General features: G+C 54.8%; 1 protein-coding gene across 1 annotated transcript; it reads left to right on the top strand.

Moving 5' to 3' along the window:
• Window positions 1-1755: 1755 nt before the first annotated feature.
• Window positions 1756-10164, top strand: LOC310923770 (serine/threonine-protein kinase PAK 3-like; the record flags this gene model as incomplete). The annotated part of the gene is made up of 10 exons (XM_083885703.1): window positions 1756-1915; window positions 4127-4240; window positions 4703-4740; window positions 5140-5215; window positions 5982-6045; window positions 6878-6926; window positions 7972-8081; window positions 8841-8958; window positions 9349-9448; window positions 9848-10164. 10 exons carry the CDS (start codon window positions 1756-1758, stop codon window positions 10081-10083), a joined length of 1065 nt encoding a protein of 354 aa, XP_083741829.1. The 3' UTR covers window positions 10084-10164.
• Between the last annotated feature and the right edge of the window lie 315 nt (window positions 10165-10479).

Below are 10479 nucleotides of genomic sequence, written 5' to 3'. Positions count from 1 at the left end.
TCTAAGCTGTAAACCCCGCCCCTTCCTGCCCTATATAAACCCGCTCCCCTCAGACAGAGCTGCCATTTTGTTGCTGGTTCCAGCCCAAGAAAGGAAGACCTGGAGGACAAGGCGGCAGTTCCCGCTCTCATTATTTCCCGTGTCGCTCAGCGTGGTTCTGCCACATCACTGCTGAGGCAGCAAGCAGAAAAGAGCTGCAAAGCACCAGCACCCTGAGGGTTGCCTGTGCACTGGGCAGGCCAGGACATCCTTTTAAGGACCTCGCTACCCAAACAGTGTCACAGCACCTCGAAGATCGCTGGGGAAACTGCAGACAGTGACAATTCCCCACACTCACAGGGCCAATCCCCAGTGTGGATGTTCTGATATTTCCTTAGCTTGAAATTCCACCTGAAGCCCTTCCCACATTCTGTGAGGCTTCTCACTGGCCTGAGCCTTCTCCACCAGCTCCAAGATGTGGCTGTATCTCCAGCCACCTACCCAGCACAGGAGGGGTGGGGATCTTTCCTCCTCACTGCTCCTTGGGTTGGGTTTGCAGCCCCTCCTCGTGTGGGGGCTCTTGGGCTTTTCCTCCCCGTTGGATTCCTGTGCCATGGAACTGCTCAAAACAGTCCCTTCCACAAGGTTCTGTGGCAGGGATTTGTTCTCCCTGGTCTCTGTCTGCAGCTCAGGGCCTGGAGTTAGGAAAGACAAGGAGAGGAAGGAATGAAGAGGGAAGCAGTACAAAATGACAAGAGGAATGAAGATGGACAAGGAGAGGATGGGATTTGCCTCTGTGCCAGAGGGAAGGGGGAGGAGATCCCCCCAACCTATCCCTGGCAGGACGGCCTCGGCAGTGGGGTGGTCCTGCAGCCGGGGGCGATGCTGGGCTGGGAGATGGAGCAGGGGAGAGGGGGAAAGGGGCAGTGACTTCCTCCACACCTGCCTCAGTATCCCAGGGCATCTTCCTTTTCCTCGCAGCCTCCTCCGCCTCCATCTAGACAAAGTCTGAGATTGACAAATCCTGGCTGGGGGAAAAGCAAGGGGTGAGCACCTTGGGTTAGTTGGTCCAGCTGGAGAAGTCACTGCCCTGTTCACTGTTGGGTGGGCCCAGACCCTGCTCATCTCTATCCTCCCCCACCCCACCAGGCTGCCGAGGAACCCCAGCTTTGGGATGGCCCCATGCTGCTGTCCCCACTCCCCGTGAGCCCCAAAACCGATGTCACCCCCCTGTGCCCTCCAGTACTGGGCAATCACCACGTGGATCCTCCACGATTCCCCCAAGGGACACTTGTGGCTCACCTTTCGGGCCCTGTGAGATCCAAACATCCCACCTGTCACTAAAGGCCCTCCTGGACACCCACTGAGAGATGTGGGGTGAGCTTCCCCTCCCCGTTCACCTGCCGAGGCCAGGGGAGCTGTGGACTCAGCAGGAGGGTGGAGGAACCACCTGGTTCTACTGCTGCTCCTCTTCTTTCTGCTGCTCCTGTTCCTGCTCCTCCTTTTCCCTCTCCTTGTCCTCTCTCCCTCCTCTTCCTCCTGGTCCTCCTCACCACAGAACCCAGATCCCCCTTTCCCACCCCCCTTGACCCACAGCCACCACAGCACTGGATGCTGTGTGGGGAAACTCCCTCTGAGCCCCCCAGGGATGGGCTGAATCCCAATCCCTTCTCAGCCTCCCCAGGAGCCAGCAAAGCCCTCCCAGCCATCCCCCTGCCCCTGCGGGGGCTGCTCCAGGGGCTGTGGGTGGATCTCTGCGTCCCCAAGGATCTCTGCATGCGGCACCTCCGTCTTCAGAGCCACCATGAACTGGCTGTGCCAGACACGGAGGACGCTTCCAGCAGCTTCTCTCAGAACCTTCCCCGCTACCAGAACAATGCTGTGTGCAAACCTAATACATCCCAAAAAACGGGATCCCAGATCTCCAGGAGCTCAGGTGCACCCCAAAATGCGGATGGAGATGTCCAGGGGCTCAGGTGTGCCCAAAAAATAGGCCCAGGCTGAGGGGGTTCTCTGCTTGGCTGAGCACTGCCTGAGGGCTGGGGCTGCAGCAAGGGGGGACACCCTCCTCAAGTGGGGATGTCCCACAAACAGGGGACCTCCACAAGCCTCTCAGAACCCTGGGGCTGGGCTGGCCTGGCCTGGATGCCAGGAGCCACCAAAACTGCTCTGTCCCTGCCCTCTGGAACTGCACAGGGAGAGGAAATACAAGGAAAGGCTCAGCAGGTGAAAAAATAAGCAGGAGTGATCTTGGCCTTAGCACCAGCATGGGCAAAACAGACCCAGCCTGGCCACAGGTAGGGAATTTATTACCAACCCAATCAGAGCAGGAAAGAGACAGGGGAAAGAAATCTCTCCAACACCTTCCCTCCACTCAGTGGGGATCACCCAGAACAGGGGTCACCAGGGCTCTGCCCAACGGGGTCACTGGGGATCATCCAACGCCGATCCTCCCATGGGGGATGGAGCTGGAGCAGCGCACGAAGCTCTTCCTGCACTCGGGGCACTCGCGGGGCTTCCCTTATGGTGCCTCTGTTGGTGTTGGGTCAAGTGAGAGCTCATCCCACACTCAGGAATTCACAGGACCTCTCAACAGTGTGGATGTGCTGATGGGTGACAAACTTGGAATTCCACCTGAAGCTCTTCCCACATTCCCCACACTCACAGGGCCATCCCCAAGTGTGGTTGTTTTGGTGTTGCCCCAGGTGGGAGCTGTAGATGAAGCTCTTCCCACATTCCAGGCATTTGTGGGCCTTTTCTTCCTCCTCCATCCAGCCGTGGCTTGGGAATGACAAATCCTTTTTGGGGGAAAAAACAGTGGGAGGCCTCCTTGGGCTGGGGGGTCCTGCTGCCCAAATCCATCTCTAGAACACAGCAGCTGTTTTGCATCCATGAAAGTCTCCAAATTATCAAGATTCAGCCCAAAACACCCTCTCCGGTGTTCCCCATCTCTGATCTCTACACTTTGGGGTTCCAGAGGTTTCCCTTCCCTGGGATGATGGGGGTCCCTTGGCTCCAGGCATTCCCCTCTCTCCGAGGTCCTGCTTAGGGATGATCCAGGGGCTTTTGGTGGGGGCCCATGGGGGCCCATGGGGTCCCTTCTCCCCTGATGCTCCACTTTGAGATCCCAGGGATCCCAGGGCTCCCTCCTCTACAGGCTCATCCCTTTCCAGCCTGCCAGGGGTGCCCCAGCTCTGGGATCACCCCTCTCTGCTCTCCCCACCCTGAGGGTCCAAGGGTTTTCCCTCCTCTGCTCTCCCAGTGGTCCCCAGGGCCAATGTCCTCCCTCTGCAGATCCCAAGCAATGGCCACATGGACCCCCAAAGATCCCCCCAAGGGGCACCTACACACACCGATGGGGACCTCCCTGGGGCACCTCCCAGGAATGCCAGATGATATTTGGGGCTCAATTCCACAATATGTGAGCTCCAAACACACCCCAATAAAAAGACTCTCTCAGGGAACCCTCGGTAGATTTGGGACCAAGTTCCCCTCCCTGCTCACGTCATCACGGGATGCTGTGGGGGCCATTGTCCCCTGGCCGGGGGCGCTGCGGACACAGGGGCACTGGAACCTCCTGCTTCTCCTCCTGTTCCTGCCCCTGCTCCTCCTTTTCCTCTCTCCCTCCTCCTCCTCCTGCTCCTCCTGCTTCCTAATCCCACCTCCTCCCCAGTTCCTGCCTTCCATATTTAGAGTGGAGAACCTTGTTTGTTTTCAGAACTAGAACAAAGATCCCAGATGGAAGGAGCCTTGCTGGTTTTAGTCAGAAGCATCAGTGACTAAAAGTCAAGTTTCCTTTGGCTTGGTCCCGTCCTTGCTCATCCTCAGTGTTCAGGCTGGGCTGTGGGGTGTCCTTGTTTGCTGCATTTTCACAGCTCCTCTTGGATCCTTGGGGCAATAGGCTGTGCCCTGGGAGGATTCTTTGTGCTCCTTTGTGACACAGCAGAACCTTCCAGGCGGTGTTTGCATGACCCGCTGCTGTGATGTCACAGGAGCACGTCCCCGTGGTGTTCCTGTTGCTGTGGGACACAGAGGCCGCAGTGTCCAGAGCAGCTCTGGGCGCCTGCTCGTTGCTGGAGGATCCTCCTGCCCGAGGCATTCTCAGCAGCCAGCCCAGCCCCTGACGGGTGTCCTTCTGTGCTTGCAGGGGTACAGTCTGCAGACGTGTGCAGCACAGCCAAAATGATGCACACTGTGGTTGCTGCAGTTTGCACTCTGTACTCTGTGGCTTATTCGGGGTATTTCTTAACCCACTTGGCACGTAAGTCGAGGCTTTCCCTTGGTGCAGCATCTGTGCCTTGGGTTTGCTGTGTGCTTTCTGTTCTTCCTCTGAAACTGAGTTGACTTTGTAACCAAATTGTCCCGAAGACACCACTGGTTTGGGAGAGCTCCTGCCAGCAGCTGCAGCTGAATAAGGGGATGTCTGTGGGCAGCGGGGTGTGCACAGCATTTGCAGTGAGGCCCGGGGGAGCTCTGTGCTCTCAAGGGGAGAGTCTGTGGCAGTGGAACCTGGAACTCCCTCCGTTTGCTGGTCCAGCCAAGAACTGACACAGCCCAGTATTTTGTGCTGTTCTCTTGCTTGCTGTGTGAAGGGACTGTGGCTCCTGGAGGGATGCTGTGAAAGCAAAAGGCTCTCTTGGGGTTGCCTTGCTCTGTGGCATTTCCCACCACAGGCACTTTTTTTCCTAACAGCATCTGGCTCACGTTCCCTCTCCCATTGCAGGGCACCTCACACGAGGATCTCGAGCAGCTCCTCCTTTGGTGAGTTTGAAAGGAACCTTTGGTGTTTGGAATTGTGCAGCAAGGTGTGAGCTCAGCGTGTGGCAGCCGAGTGCAAGCCTGGGGGGCTGAAGGAAAGTTCCTGTCGGTGTCTCTGCAGCAGCAGCAGCAGCAAAGGGATCCCCGGCAGTTTCTCCTTTTCTGTTGAAGAGCTTTTGAAGAGCTGCAGGTCTGGTTTTGCAGGCAGAAGATGCTTGCTGGCTTTAGCCATGGTGGAACATCAAATTCCCAACAATAAGTGGCAATGTCAACTTTAGCCCATTGTTTGTTTGAACAGCTCAGAACCGTTTCTGCTTAGTGCAGCTGGATGTGTAGCTGAGGATAAATAAGGTGATAACTGAGACAGAACTTCCCATCCCTCATGCTGCCCTCTGTCCACAGGGCACAAAAGCTGCATCAGCACCTCCTCTGGCTCCCTCTGCTTCCAAAGAGGAGGCCAAAGAGGAGGAAGACAGCAGTGAGCTTCCCACTGTTCTGGGGGATGGTGGTGAACTTCCCTCTGTGCCGGGAGACAACAGTGAACTCCCCACTGTTCCTGGAGATGAGGGTGAACATCCCACAGATTGGGAATACAACATCGAGGCTCCCGCGGCGTGGGACAGGGACAGTGGACATCTCCCAGCCTGGGACAGGGACAGTGGACGTTGTTTGGCACAGGATGAGGATGGCCAAGCTCCCATGGCGTGGGATGAGGATGATGGATATCTCCCGGCATGGGATGAGGACAGAGAACATCCTGTGGCTTGGGAAGAGGAGGCTGAACATCTCCCAGCATGGGAAGAGAACAGCGAACATCCCGTGAGTTGGAAAGATGACGGCGAACCTGCAGCATTTTGGGGAAAGGATGGAGAACCTGCAGCGTTTTGGGAAGAGGATGGAGAACCTCCCTCTGCTTGGGAAGAGGACATTGAACCTCCCTCTGCTGAGGGATCCTGGGCTGAACGTTCTGACAGCAGCACAGCCCTGCAGGCAGAGGAGAGAGGGGAGTGGTGCCTGAGGCAGCTGAGTACGTCTGCTCTGTTCCTGTGTGCCCGAGCAGGGGCTGTGTGTGTGTCTCAGCATCAGCTGCACCCAGTGTTGCTCTGCAGCTGAATGTCACAGAGTCATTGATTGTCCTTCCCCGGCTGAGAACAAGGGCCCCAGGGAGTGGGGCCCCATTCTGGCTCTGCTGCAAGGCGGGGTCTCCATCTGGGAGGGAGCGACTTCCATGTGGTTTCTTTCAGGGAACACCGTGAGCGTGGGGGAGCCTGCGGAGAAATACCTGGAACTGGAGCAGATTGGCCAAGGGTAAGTGCAAGGCAGTTACTTCTACACCAGCAGGGCCCAGGTATTCTGCTGGTGCAGGATCAAGTGAGGAGTCAGGAGAGCTCCAAACGCCTTCAGACACTGGGGTATGATCCTGCTGTGTCTCAGTCCTGACCAGAATTGATAACTGTGGTCAGATGGCACCGCCAAAGGCCCCTGAGGCTGGCAGTGTCCTGCCTGCAGCAAGGAGCAGGACCTGGAAGATCTTCTGTCCCTGGACTGGGATTGCCTAAGATAGCAACTCACCATCTGGTGACTGTCAGAAAACAGTTCTCAAGAAGATTTCTTTCCAATATTTTACTTCCAAAAATATCCACCGGTCAGGATTATCAATATAATGGTTTACAAACAGAAACCAGAGATGAACTAAGAAGGGCTCTTTTCAGCACAAGTAGCAGAGCCCATACATTCAGTAACAGACACAGAGCTGCTGCCCTTGAGGGGAAAATGCAGGATGCCCTGATGGCAGGGCTCCTGTGGATCCTGCAGGTCTTAGGCAGGAAATGCAAAAAGATGAAATACATTCTTTCCTAGTTCTTTAGGCACCCAGCACCCCACCCTAGGGTTTGAACTAAAGGAATTCATCATGGACATTTGGGATTTGCTCCAGCACTTTTCCTTCATGTTTGGCCTCAGCTTTCCCTTGCACACCTTGCATGGCAGAGGACTGGTGGCTGCTGCGCCATTGTTTGAAGGGCTGACGCACCCAGGTGTTTTCTGAATGCTACAGGCAGAAGAGATCTCCTGTCTGGGCTGACCTTCACTCCCAGGGCCTAAAGCACTGCTTCTTTCTTCTCTGCTCTTTTGTCTCCAGGGCTTTTGGGGCCGTTTACAAAGGACTCGACAGGGCCACTGCAGGAGAGGTCAGTGTCAACACGCCCGGCACGTCCGGCAGCTCTCGAGGGCTTTCCCCTCTGCTGGGAGCTGTGGCTGGAGCTTTGGGGGCCCAGCAGAGCTTTCCTGCACAGGCTGCTCCTCTGAAGGCAGAGCAGGGTCAGCCTGCAGAGCACAGCTGGGACAGACTTGGAGCTTCTGGAGTGCCCAAAGGAATGCAAGGAGGGCAGCGGTGTCTGTCAGAGCAGGACACGCTGCCTTGGTCTGCACATCTAAAACCGTGAATGCATCAGCTGGTGGAGACTGAGGCCCAATTTATCTCCATCCCAGCCTTGGACAGGAGCACTGTTTAGCAGTTTTTCTATGCTGAGTTTTATCTTCAAAGGATACCTCAAGTCCTAATTAAGGAGAGATCCTGCTTGGGATCTTAGTTTGGGGTTTTAGTCCTACTGCAGCTGTTTGCAGAGAGAGAGGGAGAGCAATGAGAAGATGGATGTCCAGAGCAAAGCTCTCTCCTAAACCCTGCAGTTGTGTTTGGGGCTGGGGTCAGTGACAGCCTGTGACAAGGATCATCTGAGCAATGGATGTGTGTGTTTGCTTTGTTGTGCAATCCCAAACAGAGCAGCTGCATTTGAAATCATGACCAAACCCCTTAGCATAGAATTGCTAAAGGGTTCCCAGCTATTTTGCTCAGTTTTCACAGAACCAGAATTACCTCCTGCTTGGAAAATGTGTTTGAATAATAATGAGCATCACCTTCATCATTATGAGAGTGGTGGTAAACTAGGGCCATTTGAGAAGAGTGTAGGTGCAGAGAATGTTGTTAGAGCTTTGAGGCTGAGGGACCATTTCTGCAGAGCTCCCGAGGCCAAATGTCTCTGGCCATGTGTCCTGTCAGCAGCCCCCAGCGAGCAGAGCCATGGGCTGTGGGAATGGCACTTGCTGAGCTCTGGTGTCCCATCCCAGGGCAGTTTGGCACAGCCTGGCTCCGTCGCTCCAAAAAGACTCGCCCCGTGTTTGCTGTGGCCTCCTGCCACAGACTCCTCCAGTTAAAGGTCTGCAATGTCCCTTCAGGTGGCCATAAAGAAAATGAGTCTCAGAGGGCAGAACTGGGAACGAGCTCTGAATGAGACCCTGGTCCTGAGGGACAAGAAGAACCCCAACATTGTCAGCTCTTTGGACAGGTGAGTGTTCAGGTCTCATCCCGTGCACGGGCCCTGCGTTGATCTTTCCTGGCATCCCTAGTCTGAAGCCTGTTTTGAAAAAGCCTGACCCGGCCATATCTTCCCAAAACAACAGCCTGGCAGTTCACTCCCTCCATGTGCTTTTATTGCTTTGGTGTTTCCTTCAAGTTGACCCTATTTTCTGTGTCTTACAACAAGTGCTGATAATCCATGGCAGAAATGATTTCCCTTGGCTTCTTCTTCCCGAATCTTTTCCATTCCTGCAGATGCCAGGAAGACCAGGTTCTTGTTTCCAGAAACGCCTCATTTGCCCATTTTTCAATGGCCCTGCCTGTTTCTGAAGAGACTTTCTGCAAGGTTTTCCAAACAGTTGACCACTTTTATCCCAAGTGCTGCAGGGCCTCCCTCCCTGGATAACTCTGGAAGTTGTGTGGCCTTGCTCTGGAGTGAATGGTGGAACTGATGAGTTCAGATGCTGAACCAGCTGGGGCCAAGTGTTGTGGTTTCACATGGATCTGGGCTGTTGCTAAACTGCATTTTTCACTTGCTTGCCATCTAAGGCCTCTCCTTTTGCACAGGTGTCTCCTTCTCCTTTAGACTGTGCGGATTCCAAGGCCTGTGCACCCTGGCAGGAATGTCTCTCCATCTGATTCTGTCCTCATTGACAAGTGCCGTGGAAACAAAACCCCACTGGAGGCTTTTCCATGGGGGAATTGAGCACTGCACATTCATCTCCGGGCCATTGTGTTCCTCTTCCAGCTTCCTTGTTGATGGAGATCTCTGGCTGGTGATGGAATACATGGATGGAGGAACTTTGCAGGACGTTGTCAGACACACACGCATGGCTGAAGGAGAGATGGCAGCTGTCAGTCGGGAGGTGAGGGATCCTGTCTGTGCCTCCCATGGCTTGGACACGATGGTCCTTCCAAACAGGGCAGGGGAACAGGGGTGGCTCCACGTGGGCTCAGGGCTTTGTTTCTGTGTTGTTTTTATGAGCTGGAGAAGAAAGAGCCACTGGGAGGAATGGCCTGCCAGCATCACTGCACTTCTGTTCTTGTCCTCTTTCCTGCTGTGGGGGTACTCTGTCTTGTTTGGATTGGATTTGCTGTTCTCAGCTTTGCCTTGAACCATTTGCCTGGAGCTGGTCTGCACTGCACTCCTGGCCTGTCACAGCAAAGTTTCTGCTGGCAGAATTCTAAACTCTCCTTTCTTGTGTGCTATATTCCAGCCCTTGATTTTTACCCTGGTGTTTTGTGTTCCCTCTCAGTGTCTGCAGGGCCTGGATTTCCTCCATTCACACCAGGTGATCCACAGAGATCTGAAGAGCTCCAACATCCTGCTGGGAATGGACGGCTCTGTCAAGCTGGGTGGGTGTTCCTGGCCAGGCACGGCGCTCCCGGGGTGCGGGTGTGGGGCTTCCCAGGGACGGCCAGAGCCCCACAGGTGCTGCTGGTGGCCCTGCCCGGCCCCTGCTGCCCCTGCAGAGAGCTCAGGAGAGGAGCAGCAGTGTCAGGAGTGCCTTTGCTCTGGCTCTGGCCCTTCCAGAGGGGCGGGGGTTGGAATCTCAAGCTTCAAGGGAATCAGTAAAAGCCACTGCATGAAAGCTGAGGGTTTCTTTAAGGGTCCAGTTCCATCTTGCCTTGGCTACAGCCCTGAGGACTCTTCCAGCTGGATTCAGTAGTGCATTGTCAGACTGAGGGTGGGGAATGTTTGTGAGTGGTTTCCTCATTCCAGCTGCCTTTGACAGGCTTTGTTTCTGTCCTCAGCTGATTTTGGCCTCTGCGCTCAGCTCAGCCCTGAGCAGGACCAGCCCAGCTCCATGGTGGGCACTGCTCACTGGATGGCCCCAGAAGTTGTGACCAGTTCTCCTTACGGCCCCAAGGTGGACGTCTGGTCATTTGGCATTGTGACCATCGAGATGGTGGAAGGAGAACCTCCTTACTTCAAGGAGACGGGGGCCATGGTAAGAGGCAAATTCTCCAGTGTTTGCAGAGCCCTGTGAGCACAGCGTGACCCTGCCCTGGGAGGAGCAGCTGGAGGTTTCTGCACATCGGGAGGGGAATTCCCAGAGGACTCAAACCTGAACACAGACAAATATTCTGCAGTCTCCAGCAACAATTTGCTTTGGGCTTTAAGTTGTTGCAGCTCTCCTGTCTGTGAGGATGACCTGAAAACATGAAGCCAGTGGATCAGCTCTAATGTTATCTTGCAAAAAACCCCAAACGTGCCCCAAAACCCAAACCCAAGAAATTTACAAAGGAGTTTCTGAAACAGGTTTTGCGAGAGGAAATCCTTCCTGGCTCTTCTCACTGGGAAAGTTGTCTAACACATGAAGATGATTCTTTAACATCCCCATAGTCTAACATGTTTCTTTCCTATCCCAAGCTCCTTTCTCCAT

The sequence above is a fragment of the Zosterops lateralis genome (assembly GCF_965231275.1).
Source record: "Zosterops lateralis genome assembly, contig: HAP1_HAP1_SCAFFOLD_308, whole genome shotgun sequence".
NCBI lineage: Eukaryota > Metazoa > Chordata > Aves > Passeriformes > Zosteropidae > Zosterops > Zosterops lateralis.
Note: the sequence above shows the minus strand (reverse complement) of the source record. Positions and strands in the feature narration are given on the sequence as shown.